This window comes from Hippoglossus stenolepis, chromosome 1, assembly GCF_022539355.2.
Source record: "Hippoglossus stenolepis isolate QCI-W04-F060 chromosome 1, HSTE1.2, whole genome shotgun sequence".
NCBI classification, from domain to species: Eukaryota; Metazoa; Chordata; class Actinopteri; order Pleuronectiformes; family Pleuronectidae; genus Hippoglossus; species Hippoglossus stenolepis.
Window position 1 is genome coordinate 31,154,520 of NC_061483.1, and position 14,889 is coordinate 31,169,408.

The window sequence follows — 14,889 nt, forward strand, 5'->3', positions numbered from 1 at the left end:
CTTTGCAATGGCTCAGCTGCTCGCAAGGCAGCCGGGCAGGGCTGGCAAACACTCAGTCAGAGAGGACTGCTGGCTTCAGCTGAGGAGGGAAGGTGCTTTGATTGTAGGAGATCCTTCAGATTAAGAAACGAGAGGTCAGCTAGAATTGAGAAAAAAATGAAAAACAGAGAGTAATGTAGATTAAATTGGACAGTTCTCAGGGTTTCTGTAGTATAGTTTAAGTTTTAAGCAGGACCAGGATAGGGCTTCAGGAGAAGGAGAGGTGGATCAGTACAGAGCAGACTGTTCTACTCCAGGCAGCTTGTCCCTCCACGAGGCAGCCATCAGCCACAGGCCACCATGACGGAGTGGACCCTGCTCAAACGTCTCCTGGATGCTGTCCACCAGCACTCCACCATGATTGGTCGTTTATGGCTCACCGTTATGGTCATCTTCAGGCTGCTCATTGTGGCTGTGGCAACTGAGGACGTGTACACCGACGAGCAGGAGATGTTTGTGTGCAACACCATTCAGCCAGGATGCTCCACTGTCTGCTATGACGCGTTTGCGCCCATCTCGCAACCTCGTTTCTGGGTGTTTCACATTATCAGCGTCTCTACGCCATCCCTCTGCTTCATCATCTACACATGGCACAACCTGTCCAAGCGGCCCCACAACACCACCCAAAGGTTGGGACAGGGGACAGGGGATATCCCAGGGCAGGGACGCCCAGATGTATGGCGTGACAGCGGACTGGAGGCATATGATCGGAGCTGTGACTCAGATAGCTGCTCCGTTCGCTCCCATAAGCATTTAGGACACAGCCTGGCAGATGTGCTGGAGGGAATACCCACGCAGAACCTCCAGAGGGGAGACCCCAAGAACATAGTGACCTTAAGCCAGGCCCGAGCTTGCTCTTTTAGAGAAGGGAACGCAGAGGGTCATGTGGTCCCTGGAGGGGTTCTCTCCAAATGTTACATCTTCCATGTGTGTTTACGTGCTATTCTGGAGGTGGGCTTTGTCCTGGCCCAGTGGAAGCTGTTTGGCTTCCAGGTGCCTGTCCATTTCCTCTGCACCTCAGCCCCCTGCAGCCAGCCGGTGGACTGCTATGTCTCTAGACCCACAGAGAAGACCATCTTCTTGTGCTTCATGTTTTGTGTAGGAGTTTTTTGTATCCTTCTCAACCTGCTGGAGCTCAACCACCTGGGCTGGAAGAAGATCCGCCAGGTGTTAAAGATGAGGGAGAGGACAACCTGGGGAGGTTGCCAAGGTATGAGGGGGGGATATGAAACCTTTCCCCCTGACAGTCCCTCTCTCACATCCTCTTTAGGCTTCAGAGATGTGACCAGCACCACCTCTCTCCCCGCGTTAGACCTGGTGGTGGGACACCAGCCGGACTGGACTTGTGCTGTGAACTGTAGCAGTATAAGGGAGCCTGAAGAGGTCAGAGAGACTAAATTGGAGCAGCCAAAGAGACAAGACTCCCATAAAGGAGAGAGGCAGCCTCTGAAGAGTATAAGGGAGAGCAGGGGGTCCAAGCAAAGGAGTGCTCAGGTCTGGATATAGTCTATGACTGAGTGGAAGACTGTTGCTGCCATCATTTGTTTAAAATCATGGATCTTACTGTAGAATTCAAGGTGTCAGCAAAATGAATAGTTTATTGTAATGAATCACCCAAATTTCTTACTTGCCCATAGTTAACTGAAATTGTGGAGATAGACTACTTTGATAAAAATAATGTGGAGGTAAATGAAATTGAATATGTGGTGTTCACAACAACGAAATAACACAGAACTGTTCGACAGTAACGTGTCTTTTGGACAATCCAGGGACAGTGCTTTCAACTGTTTTATAGATGCCATTTCTTCAGCACAAAGTTCTAATAAAACTGTTCACAGAAGAATGAGTATTATGCAGAATTTTTATTTTCTATTGTGCATCACAAAGTAAATTCCATCCACCTCCAATTTACTGGTGGTGAATAAATGACAACTGAGCATATATTTAAAATTTGGGTGAACTAACCCTGTATTTTCCTATAAACTGGCAGACTAAAAACAGACCCATTTAAACAACTTACTATATCAACCACAAAAAACAGTGGCTGTCCATTAACAAGCCTTTCACTCCTGAGAGACAACCTGAACTGGACACTATCCTGTAAACAGATATTTAATTCATTTCAAAAGGGACATTGTGGAAATACCAGAGTGCTGCTGACAATGCTGGTTTGCTGGGATGCTGGGTGAGTCTTAAAGCCTCAACATATCAAAATGTGTGACTGTTTGTGTTGACCATAGTGTGTACAGACTCCCTTTAGAGGATTATCAATGATGAGAAGGTTTATCATTTAAGGCGATTTACCCCAAAGTTCCCTTTTTTGCAACCTCCTAATACAATGAAAATGTATTATACCTCATCACAGGTTGCATGATTTTAGGGCAGGTGAATCTTTTTCAGATTGTTTAATTTAAATCGGTTTCAGAGGCATCAAGATATGAAATTCAGTTTCGAATCACACAGAAAGGAAAGCACACACATCTGAGAATTGTCCAATAACTGAATATAGTTTTGTCTAGGAGTATTTTGCTTTTGCTTTTTGTACACCAGCAATAGTCTCAAGATCCACTTGTGAGTTTGATTTTAGGTACATTTTATGGCCACAAATATGTGGACACCACATACATGAACCCTGGGCCTTAATCTGATTCTATATCAGGCCACATGCTTCTGATTTTAGCATCCCCACCAGATATTGGGATGTGGCTGTATGGAACTCTCATTCAAACACATTCGACATTATGGCTGTGTCCACATCATTTTGGCCATATAGGTCAATTTGTGGATAAAGATACATGTAAACAAAGAGCACATGGGCTGAATATTTGCTTGTCATTTATTTACTCAATATATTTATTAATATATTAATTTACAACATTTATAAAACACTATTTGCATAAATTATGCTACTGAAAAAAAAAATAACACAGAACTGCGCAGCCATTTTCCTTCACCTACAAGTTGGTTGTAAAATGAATACTGAGGAGAGACTCTTGTGGAAAGGCAATCAGAGGTACAGTGTTCTTGTTTTAGGGTATAAACAAGTCATTCATAGAGAAACTGTAAAACAAACAATACTTTGAAACAGGGTAATCTTGCTTCCAGTCTCAATTCTAAAAAAGTCAAACACTTTGGAAATGAAGTTCATATGGATTCTTCCTGTTGTTTTATAGTAACTACATTTATAGAAAAAATCTCTTCAAACAAGTTTTCCCCTGTTATATTCTAGAGACTGGATGCAGGATTAAATAATCTGATGACCTTTCTTTTCTGTGATGTACTGTGACTGTGTTGCAGACAGCACCTTGTGCTAAGAGCTCCCCAGTATCCACAATCCATGATAACAATCTTTAGAAAGTAAAGAAGTAATTATCATGCAACACGTTGAACATCTTAGCAATTGCAAGCCAACAGTAAGTATCCAATACATCTTATTTATTTTCTTTCCATTAAATATAAAGTAGAATTTGTCCACTTACAATAGAAGATGAAATTATATCACATAGAATAAGAATGTAGTCCATTGAGTACATACTGGGACAAACACCCAAACCTGAGTTTAGGTCTGAAGTTGTGTCTTTTCACATTATAAGTAAATCAAAACTATGAGATGCACACAAGTCTGGAGGGAAAAGAAGGTCTCTGTCATAATAATATTTCTGAGTACCATTCATTCTCAAATCGAAGCTGGTATTCAAATAAGAGCTGAATAAATAAAGGCTGCTCACTCGTAAAATCAGCTAAAGGTTGAAGTGTGGTCAAAATACCTGTGCTGAGATGAAGCAATAAAGCCACCAGTAACACAAAAGAGTAATGTCACACCCACTACTCTGCTGAAAAGTTGTCTTTTAACAGAAATACTTTTCATTTACTAATTAATCCCATTCCCCTCTGCTTTGCTAGTTTTGAGAATGGTTAAATTACTGTCTTTGCTGCTCAGCACATCAAACGTTTCAAAGCAGGGAGTCTACAGTGCTCTCTACACACGACTCTCTGAGATAATACAATGCTTATAACTGAAGCAAGACTCTCTCATGTTGTTTTGTGGTGGTGGGTGGCTCCAAATACTACAACACCCACGGGCCTTGGCTGCTGTTGATTATTGGTCAGAGTCAAAATGATAAATTGGGCAATAAATGAGCCCAAATCTAAACATAAACTGATATAAGCTGTAAATTATAGAATTCTGAGCAGAGCAATTTTTAAGCAATGTGATTGTATTGCAGTTTTTGCAAAAATACATGGGAGTCGCAATTTTGGAAATTTCTAATGGCAGTTGTTAAACTTAGCAAAGGAGAAAAGAAACTCTATGAACTTTGAGCAGCTGGACAGTTTTTAATGTAAACCTTCGGAGAAAAGCTAGCAGCAGACTTCACTTTGTTATTTCACTAATGGAGTTATTGCTACGGATTATCCTACAGATAAACATGGAATAAACTTTGAAAACAGGAACATATAAAAAAACAGGAAATGTTCTTCCTAAAATATGATTTAAAAAAATAAACATATGAAACAGGATACCGTAGATAAAGAGCTGTCATTCTCTGGAGCAGAGGTAAATAAAAGCTTCCTCCCCTCCTTTGAGAGCTGACGGTAATTAAGCTCTTGCACCCTCATGTCTGATGGCATTTAACTCACCACATCTATTAAAGGAGAGATGACTGCTGGTTATCAGGTGTTTTACCAATGTATGCCACGATGGGACTTAAATTAACAGCTTTATCAGCCTGGCCACACAGTTACTGTAGGCTTTTACTCATCTACTGCTTATCACTGGCTAATAAGAGCTGGACTGAGTCTCACAAGCTAACTGGCTCATCTACTTCCACAATTTGTATATGTCTGATTTAAGAGTTTTTCTACATGACATTACAATAATTGAGATAGTAGATTCATTATAGAATACAAAAAACATCTGTTATTATATAAATCTAAGTATCTTCCATTTGGACTTCACTTGTATATCTGATAGTGATTTTAACCACATTGAGATCAACACAAAGTGCAATGCTGAATAAGTGTAAAAAACTAAAACGAACAACAAAAAGGTGCATGTACATAAAACTTTTGTGGTAGGTAGATTCTAAAGCTCCAGTGCAATACAGACAAGATTTCAAAAAGCACTTTCTCATGGTTTCAGAGTGAGAAGGCAAGAGAGAGAGAGAGAGTGAGCGAGAGAGAGAGAGAGAGAGAGAGAGAGAGAGAGAGAGAGAGAGAGAGAGTAAAAATAAGAGCACAGATGGCGAACAGACAGTCAGATAAAGAGAGTAGACGTGAACAGAAAGGTACGGAGTTACAACACATGATAAGCCGACCTGAACACAGAGAACTAATATACATCCATCATCCTGCTGGAGTGTGAGGTGATTAGTGAAAATGTTCACAAAACTATAAAAAAAATTCTGAAATAAATAGCAATGGAGTGTTGGAGTGTAAAGAGAGAGCCAACTAAAGACAGCACACATCAAATGTTGTTTTAAATCCACATTTTACAGGATAATTTTGGTTCAGTGGGTGTTGTATTCATGATTGTTGATCTTTTCTCTCTGTTAAACTTACATGTAACTTTGTAGCTACTCAGATCTGGGAGCATGGGAACACCGCTGCCACTAAGTCCGAGGTCAAGAACTAGCTATCAGACAACGAGACGGGCCGTAAACAAGATACTGATTATTTGGAGGTAAAATTAAAAGTTTGTACTCCAAAACTGCAAGTCAAAGTTTACAACTGAGAGTGCGGGTGATTATTCTCCCCGAATCCTTCATTTTCTCTTCCTAGAATGTTTGGTTGTCCTATTTGGTTATATATTTGTTTAACGCAGCATTGAACCAATTTTATTTGGCTACTTGAGAAGAGAACTCCCAAACTTTCTGAACCTCACACAGATAAGACACGTTATGTTATTAAGGAATTAAAAGATGCTTTAACATGTTATTGAGCTGAAGGGAACTGCAAGTGATAGTGATAATTCTCTGTGGGGTCATGAGTTGTCGTTTGACCAATTGTTGATATAAAAATATTGATTGGATCTTTAAAACCTGTTTGATCATCTGTTCTGTTCTCACATTAGACTGATTTAAAGCAGTGTCAACGCATTCCTGATCTCACCAACTAGCTTCATGAGAACAGGTAACTCAGCCCTGTGTCTGCCAAGTGCTCTCAAGGCATCCTGAACAGTAAAATTAGGCTTGTGTATGGACAATAATACTGAACATAAAATGCTTCTCAAAATACAAAACAAGATCAGGGAAATGTGGGACTCCGGCAGCCATACTGGCATCTCATTGGGCACTGGGCAACAATATATATATTTATTTGTATCTATTATGTTTGCACTCTTTTTTACATACAGGGCAGCCTTCAACTCACATACCCTTTTTTAAAGGGCCTTGTTCACCCACATTAAAACAAATCATATCTTCTTAATTTCTTTTAGTTGTGATATTCATTGTCCTGCATTGTATGTGGAAGAAGGCATAAATCTCAGAAACAATCAAGATGTAGACAAATAAAACAATCTGGGTAATTGTGATGATCAAACTGATCTGATCTGTCTAACCACTTCAGTCATTGGACTCAGTCTGTACTGTAGGATGTTAGCTGTGTGTGTCCACGACACTTCACACTGTCACTATGAGTGGATTTGTCATGCAAACACCAACCTTTTAAAATTGGAAAACTAAAATGGGATTAAAATCCTGGAATGTATATGATGTTCCTAATGTGACTATAACATAAAAGCAATAAAGCCTTTCATGTAGTGGTTAAACGATACAGTCATGGTTTCCACTGGTGCACTTCAAGCAAAGGCAGGCAGACAGCCCAGTGCGATGAACTTCTCTCACCTGAGGGACTCATGGGAGGGACGACAGGGTCTGACAACAGCTTGACACCTTGACCTCAGTCAGACCTGAAGGACACAACAGATCCCACCAGGCAGAGTGTCGCACTTAATGGCTTGAATTTCACTTGGTTTCAGTCTCGTGAATATTAAAAACTAAAATATTTAACGTCATCTGATCTTACGTTGGCTTGGGACAGACCTACTAGCTCTCCCGCTCAGAATGAAAATCAGAAGACAAAATGTTCCCTTCAGCTTCAGGTTGATCCAGCTCTGTACATGTTCTGGTCAGAGTCGAGCTGAGGACGGAGGCTGAACGTGATGAGGCAAGACGGAGTCTGTAAAGGACTCGGGGGTGCCGGGCTTCACTGAGGGAGGGAGACGATGACCTCTACGTAGTTGATGGGAAAGAAGCCAGAATCGCCACTGATCATGCCCTCATACCAGTTCTCATCTATCTGGTTTGTGAGGATGATGATGTCACCCTCTTTGAAGCCAAGCTCGCCCTCATTCTCTGGCTCGAAGTGGTAGAGGGCGCGACAGCACGGCTGGTCAAGCACCTCCGACTCTGCACCCAAACAAAGGAAGAAGATAAGATTATGCAATAACTATTTCACTCGTGCATAATGATGAGTAAAAACTTCTTTCTTAGAATGTAAGTATTTAACAGGCTGCAAATAATGATGTCTTTCACTATTGAGATATATATATTCATATTTATTCAAATGATTAGTCTCAATTAAAGTGTCTGATAAGATGTCTTTCAATTGTTAAAACAAAAAAAGAGCAAACTCTGTGTAACGATGGACAGAAAAACGAATCCACTGATGCAGGCCTGACATGTGGTTGGAAAATGACCTTGAGTTTACCTCGAGTTTCATCGTTGCTTGTTTGACAGTTGAAAAGCCAGAAACCTTGGAACCAGCTGAGACTAATCAATTATCAAAAGTGCTGCTGGGTAACTTTCTGCTGATTCATGTTACAGAGTGATACACACGTGTGTCAGTGCTGAGTCAGGGTGTGTTACTCACGGTGCAGATTGCCATTGGTAGTGGGGCTGTCAGGCCATGACAGTGGTACAGTGGTTATATGATCAACTGGGTGAGATGTAAAGACAAATGGAGATGGTGTTGAGCATGTGACAACACGAAACAAAGTACAAACTCAGAGTAGGATGAAGAAATCATCTCTTCTAATCTGTAGTGCAGTTGTTCTTTTACCAGTGGAGGGCAGCAACACTTTATAAATACTGCCATGAGATAGGAGCCAATGAGTCCATTAACGTTTTTTCCAAGGCCAAGAAAAAAAATCATGTGTTGTCTGAAGACCAAAGTTGACAGGGCTTTTGCTGTAAGGGCCCACACCCTTTCAAATAGTTTAATTTAATAGTTTAATCTGTTTTTAAACCATCCATCAAAATGTACTTTTACCAAATGATGTTTACTTAGCTGTTGTTCTTACTTATATTTCTTTTACCCTTTTCTTTTGCCATTACTTTAAAATTATGTTTTATTTTATCTGCTGTCTTTGATTTAGATATTGTAATATATCAATTGCTGTCTTTGATGACATGTTTTGTATTCTCGTTTTTACTTGTCCTCTATGTGAAGCCCTTTGAAACTGTTGTTTTGAAAGGTGCTTTATAAAGTTTGTCAGGAAGTGGTGTGAGTGGAGCAAACGAGATGTTATTTGTCAGTTTGCAAATGATGAAAATATTGTTTAGTGTATGTTTTCATCTAGATTTGGTGAGTGAAGAAAAACACAACTAATGCATGTGTTGTTGAGTTGATATATGATCCAGCCACTTTATATCTGGATATAAATATTATCAATGCCAGCTGGAGGGAAGCACATGATGTAGCATAAGAGCCCAGAGGTTAAAGCACTGAAAAGGAATGAGAGGGATCACACCTCAACACTGTATAAAAGTATACCTACTTTTCCCATTAACTGTGTGGTTGATCTGGATATCTGAAAGGGACAACAGAAAAAAAGTCCACAGTGGAACACAAAGTACACAATGGGGATGGTGCTGAAAGTTACAGTTACAGAAAGTAAAAGAAAACACAAATAAAACAGAGACAGATATGTGGCAGCTGTACCGGTGGATTTAAGTGAGGAGCTGTAGGACAAGCCGTTGTGCTGACTGTTGTCCAGAGTGTTGGTGTTGCTCCTTATCACCTTTGGCTTGAACTCTCTCTTGGGACGGCAGTTGGCTGTTGATATCCTATGGGGAGATGATAGCAGAGTGAAAGAAAGAAAAAGCTTCGGGCAAAACAAAGACAATGAAGTGATGCTTTACTGATTCACAGCATTAGGTTTTTCTTTTAAGAGGCTCCAGAATTTTCAGAGGTTCATGAATGCGCTCAGAAGAACCGAAAGATCATCTGGACCTTACTAATGTAGGGGTGTGAGATCTGATGTTTTTAAATTTTGATCGATCTTTTTCTACTTTATAAGCCCATTGTAAGATCATGAATTTTTAGCACAGAGCATTGTATAACATGGATCCATGATAAGGAAAATGGTCGCTTGCTAGGGGGCTGTGCTGATTGACCAATGATCTCTATCATAGGGTCTCTTTCATGTGAAATGTATTTGAAAATGAATTCAGTGTAAGTGAGCAGCATATTGAACCACCATAACAGTAATGTAGGGACATAACCATGGAAGCTAAAACAATAAAAAATATAATTTTCTGCCCTTTGGTTTGTGACTATTTTTTTATGGGAAAATAAAGGACACGTGAAGTTTAAATGTGTTGCAAGAGGTATTAGGATATTGTGTGTTTGGTCAGTTGGTTTTAATGAACAGAGCCAAAAGGCCAATCGTGTGGCTCTGTCGCAGATGCAGCCACATCGTGGATCATGATGGTGGATCATAGACTGGGATCTCCTCAATTCATTTGTCATTGCTGCTGCCTTCATCTCTATCAGACATTTGTTTATGTATAAATACTTTAAACATTGTCAAACTTCTCCATTATGTTGAAAACTGTTTCTTCTAATCAATGTTGTAAATACTCTTAATTTGTTGAAGTTCTCAGTTACACGTGACATCTATTGCACTTCAGTCCATCCTGGGAGAGGGATCTCTCACATGTGGCTCTCTCTGAGGTTTCTACATTTTTTCCACGTTAATTGGAGTTTTTTTTTGTAGTGTATTTCCTTACTCTTGTTGAGGGTTAAGGACAGAGGATGTCACACCTTGTTAAGCCCTATGAGACAAATTGTAATATGTGAATATGGGCTATACAAATACAATTTTATAGATTGATTTATTGAAACCAACTCCAAGTTATCACCATAAACATAACATATTAAAATCACTAACTAAAATGTTCAGTCCCACAAAGTGTCAATGAATCAATGAATGAAATCAATGCAACATGTAAGTGTCAGCATTTAACACTGAAATGACTTGGCAGCTTGCTTATGAAACACAGACTGATGACTGTCTCTCCATGACAGATCAGTCCACCCATACTTGTATTATTCATCATGAGCAGTCATGTTGACGACTGTCTTCAGACTTTTTACTCACTCCCACATGAACTCTGCCAAAGTGGTTTCCTGACAGACTGGGACATGAGAGGCGGGCCTGAGCTGAATGAGTAACACTCAGACTGATTCTATGTCCTGAAGCACAGTTTCAGTACTTGAGAAGATAATCAGACATTTTGATAAACTACTGTCGGGTTACTGACGTCTCAGTACAGTATGTCAATGTGAGTTGCCTTAAACAAAAGATGAAATGAAAGGATTATTTGCAACATACCACATACAGTGGATATAAAAAGTCTACACACCCTGTTAAAATGCCAGGTTTTTGTGATGTAAAAAAATGAGACCAAGATAAATCATGTCAGAACTTTTTCCACCTTTAATGTGACCTATAACATGAACAAAAACAAACTGAAATCTTTTAGGGGGAAAAATAAAAAAATTAAATAATGTGGTTGCATAAGTGTGCACACCCTCTTATAACTGGGGATGTGGCTGTGTTCAGAATTAACCAATCACATTCAAACTCGTGTTAAATAGTAGTCAGTACACTCCTGCCATCAGTGACTCAGTGACTCAGATTAATCCCAAATAAAGTTCAGCTGTTCTAGTAGGATTTTCCTGACATGTTCTTAGTTGCATCTTACAGCAGAAGCCATGGTCTGCAGAGAGCTTCCAAAGCATCAGAGGGATCTCATTGTTGAAAGGTATCAGTCAGGAGAAGGGTACAAAAGAATTTCCAAGGCAGTAGATATACCATGGAACACAGTGAAGACAGTCATCATCAAGTGGAGAAAATATGGCACAACAGTGACATTACCAAGAACTGGACGTCCCTCCAAAATTGATGAAAAGACGAGAAGAGAACTGTTCAGGGAGGCTTCCAAGAGGCCTACAGCAACATTAAAGGAGCTGCAGGAAGTACTGGCTGTGTACTGGCTCTGTACTGGCTGTGTACTACATGTGACAACAATCTCCCCTTTCTTCATACGTTTGGGCTATGGGGTAGGGTGGCAAGACGGAAGCCTTTACTTACGAAGAAAAACATCCAAGCCCGGCAAAACTTTGCAAAAACATACATGAAGTCTCCAAAAAGCATGTGGGAAAATGTGTTATGGTCTGATGAAACCAAGGTTGAACTTTTTGGCCATAATTCCAAAAGGTATGTTTGGCGCAAAAACAACACTGCACATCACCCAAAGAGCACCGTACCCACTGTGAAGCATGGTGGTGGCAGCATCATGCTTTGGGGCTGGTTTTCTTCAGCTGGAACCGGGGCCTTAGTCAAGGTGGAGGGAATTATGAACAGTTCCAAATACCAGTCAATTTAGGCACAAAACCTTCAGGCTTCCGTTAGAAAGCTGAAGATGAAGAGGAATATCACCTTTCAGCACGACAACGACCCAAAGCATACATCCAAATCAACAAAAGCATGGCTTCACCAGAAGAAGATTCAAGTTTTGGAATGGCCCAGCCAGAGCCCAGACCTGAATCCAATGGAACATCTGTGGTGATCTGAAGAGGGCTGTGCACAGGAGATGCCCTCGCAATCTGACAGATTTGGAGCGCTTTTGCAAAGAAGAGTGTCAAGAGTCAAGATGTGCCATGCTAATAGACACCTACCCAAAAAGACTGAGCGCTGTAATAAAATCAAAAGGTTCATTTTCGTACATGTGTTGTCATCCGTTTCAATAAACATAAACGTGCCATTAGAAAGAGAGCACTGCTTCTGAAGGAAGCTGATCTGAATGGACCAATCTTGAGCTGTGTATGGAGTCTCTTCACTTCAGCGGCAGCCAAACTGATTACTAAGCAGTAAAAATGAAGACTGAAATTTTCACATTCTTAATCTTCAGTCACTTTTTTCACAGCAGTAAACTAATATACTGTCATGATGCTTTTTGAATATTCTGCCTCCTCTTCCTCATTACTAGCAGAGCCTCTGAATGGGACACAGATAGACACCTCCCACTAACATTATATGGACACTCCAGTGATGTATCGAAAACCATCATGAAAACAGGTGTACATGTAGCAGAGTGTAGCAAAGTGTATTATGCTTGGTTTTGATTGAGTTTAAATGACAGAAGTATTCATAAAATATTAAAGATACTTTAAGTGAACAGTGTGCAAAGAAATGTGTGTAACCATATGTGAAAAATAAAAAGAATAAACAAAAAGGTTTTTGGTTAAAAAAATAGTTGTGGTTTGAGTATCATTTGGGTTGGCAGCAATACCCAGCACTGGTCGTAGCTGCTCTCAGGTCAGTCCCACACATTGATACAAAGAAACAACAGCAGTCTGTGTGGGTCCTTTATATTTGTAAAATGTGTGAGTGGCATCTTGTGAGATGGTGCCATAAACCTTGTAACACATTCATTTAAGCATATTGGCTGTAGTAGTGCTGCCCACACACCTGCTGTCACCATTGGCATTCATGTCACAACCACTCTGAGTGAAATAAACATTTTGCAAAGCAGCAGCCGAGTTTGACGCAGTTTTGTCACAGAGTCCCTACTGACAGCACAGTTAAGTGTGTCTTTAAAGACAACACACCACCTCCTTACCGCTTCTGCAGCTTTCCACTCAGCTCCTCCAGGATTTCACATGACTGCCGGTGGTACTCTAAGGCCGCCTCGATCAGTGATGACAGCTGGCTCACCTGCTCCACCTATTGGCCATGGCCCCAATGCATGAGCACAACCCAAACACACACATTAACTTCATCATCCATTCAAATCACATCTGTGACTGTCTGTTCACTATGTATGAATCAAACCTCACATTTTCTACATTTGTACTTCTGATAATATACACCATAATTGTTAAGTGTACATATGATACCATTTCTAATAAACAGCACGGCTTAAACAATCAATGTATTAATATATTAAATCTTCACGTTGAAGAGTTTTATTTAATTTTGCCTGCTGCTGTGCCGGATGTTTGTCACATCTCTTGTATTAGCTGTTGGTCCAATCTTCATGTAGTGGTCCTCTTACATCATTCTCCAGGAAGTTGAACATGCTCCTCTCAGCCAGCTCTTTGCTCTCATCAAACTTCTCCACAGCCTGTCGGATCTCCTCATCAGGGATTTTCCCCCGACGCTTCTTCTTATAGTCAAAGTCTAACCGGCGGCCCTCCAGCTTCTTCAGGTGGTGCTGCGGACACAAACAACAACTATAAATGATGATCTCTACACACTAACTGGCATGTACCTAGAGACTGACAACAAGTCCCACATCCTGCACACGCAGCGTGTGGTGTATCATCTCATTTGTTTTGAACGGTGTACTTTTTGAAACATAATGTCATATCTTCTTACTTCTTTTTTGCCTCAATGTGATATTGTATAAAACATTGTATGCATTTCATCACACAGCATGCAGTTTCCTATTAATAGTGTCCACAATGCACCAAAGGTCTGTTATTTCAAGGCTTGAGGTTTAGGACTGATGAGCTGAAAACAGGAGCACAGTGTGAACACCTGACTTCTTTGGCTCAGTTCAGACATTGTGCTGTGAAAGCTATAGAGCAAACAGTGGTGCAGTTCAAACAATCACACACAGACTCTTGATCCAGACATTTCTACGTGGACTGTGCTGTGGTTTGTCTTTCGTGTGAAAGCAGAAGCATTTTAAGACAGCAGATTTTAGCAGCAACTACTATTATCTGTTAACTATTATAACTATTATATCCATTTCCATTCACTAACAACTACTGCTATTATCATTTATTGATTTTAAACTGCTAGAAATGGATTATCTTAAGACTGTATATGTATGTAATAATGCAACATTATTTGGTAACAAGTAAGTTCTGGTACGTTGAATCAATAATGTAAGGTCTCAACTTTACTATGTAGTGCTGTGAGATAACGTGTGTTGTGATTTGATGCTGTAAAAATAAAAGTTAATTGAATTGATGGCACTGATAATTCAGCTGAAGCAGATTGGTTATGGGCCAGTTTGATTGATATTGTCATTGGCAAAAAGTTACATATTAATGCAGTCAAAGTGAGCTGTCAACTAAGATTTGTATTGCAAATAAACAACTGCTAGACCCATGTTACCATCAGTGAGTTCAACACAGTTTGACAGATTGAGAGGTATCAGATACCAGGGAGAACAAGTTGGATAGGTGGAAGATCCTTAGTTCCTTAGGTCCTTATAGACCAAACTATCCAGCTGTTTATGAAGTGACTTAAAATAAATCTAAGTGCAGTTGGTTGATGATATTTCTGTACTTTTACTTAAGTGAGGTTTAGAATGCAGTTTATGGTATGGGCAAACACACTGTATGCACTCTACATGAAATGAAAGTGTCATCAAGGCATGCATGTTGACACTGATCTAATGGCAGATTTCAAACAGCATTGCAAATGTGCTGCAGTAATCTCTGCACACCCTGAAGTGTTGTCAAACTTCCCCTGTGTTGCAAACACTGTCAGCATTATTAGAACTTTAAGGTCACGTTTTGAACTTTGGACCAAAATCAATAACCTGC

The 14,889-nt window shown here is 40.1% G+C and overlaps 2 protein-coding genes across 3 annotated transcripts in view; one reads left to right on the forward strand and one right to left on the reverse strand.

Annotated features, from left to right (window-relative positions):
• Positions 1-339: 339 nt before the first annotated feature.
• On the forward strand, positions 340-1,545 carry gjd6 (gap junction protein delta 6). Its single transcript, XM_047340310.1, has 3 exons — positions 340-668; positions 729-833; positions 903-1,545. Exons 1-3 carry the CDS (start codon positions 340-342, stop codon positions 1,543-1,545), a joined length of 1,077 nt encoding a protein of 358 aa, XP_047196266.1.
• A 1,318-nt stretch (positions 1,546-2,863) lies between these two features.
• Positions 2,864-14,889, reverse strand: part of sh3gl3a (SH3-domain GRB2-like 3a) — a 35,850-nt gene continuing 23,824 nt past the window's right edge. Inside the window, exons 6-11 of one of the 2 annotated variants that reach the window (XM_035162369.2) lie at positions 13,386-13,544; positions 12,951-13,054; positions 8,983-9,107; positions 8,819-8,851; positions 7,912-7,977; positions 2,864-7,448 (exon numbers count right to left, since the gene is read on the reverse strand). In XM_035162369.2, coding sequence (XP_035018260.2) covers positions 7,246-7,448; positions 7,912-7,977; positions 8,819-8,851; positions 8,983-9,107; positions 12,951-13,054; positions 13,386-13,544 — 690 coding nt within the window. In that variant the 3' untranslated portion in view covers positions 2,864-7,245. The remainder of the gene's footprint in view (positions 7,449-7,911; positions 7,978-8,818; positions 8,852-8,982; positions 9,108-12,950; positions 13,055-13,385; positions 13,545-14,889) is intronic. The other variant, XM_035162378.2, reaches the window with a different exon arrangement.

What these genes read in the sequence shown, in the direction of transcription:
- gjd6 (XM_047340310.1), top strand. Translation starts at nt 340, where the DNA reads ATGACGGAGTGGACCCTGCTCAAACGTCTCCTGGATGCTGTCCACCAG. An exon ending in CCCCACAACACCACCCAAAG is followed by an intron (nt 669 to 728) that starts GTTGGGACAGGG and finishes ATGGCGTGACAG; the next exon opens with CGGACTGGAGGCATATGATC. An exon ending in GTGCTGGAGGGAATACCCAC is followed by an intron (nt 834 to 902) that starts GCAGAACCTCCA and finishes TTGCTCTTTTAG; the next exon opens with AGAAGGGAACGCAGAGGGTC.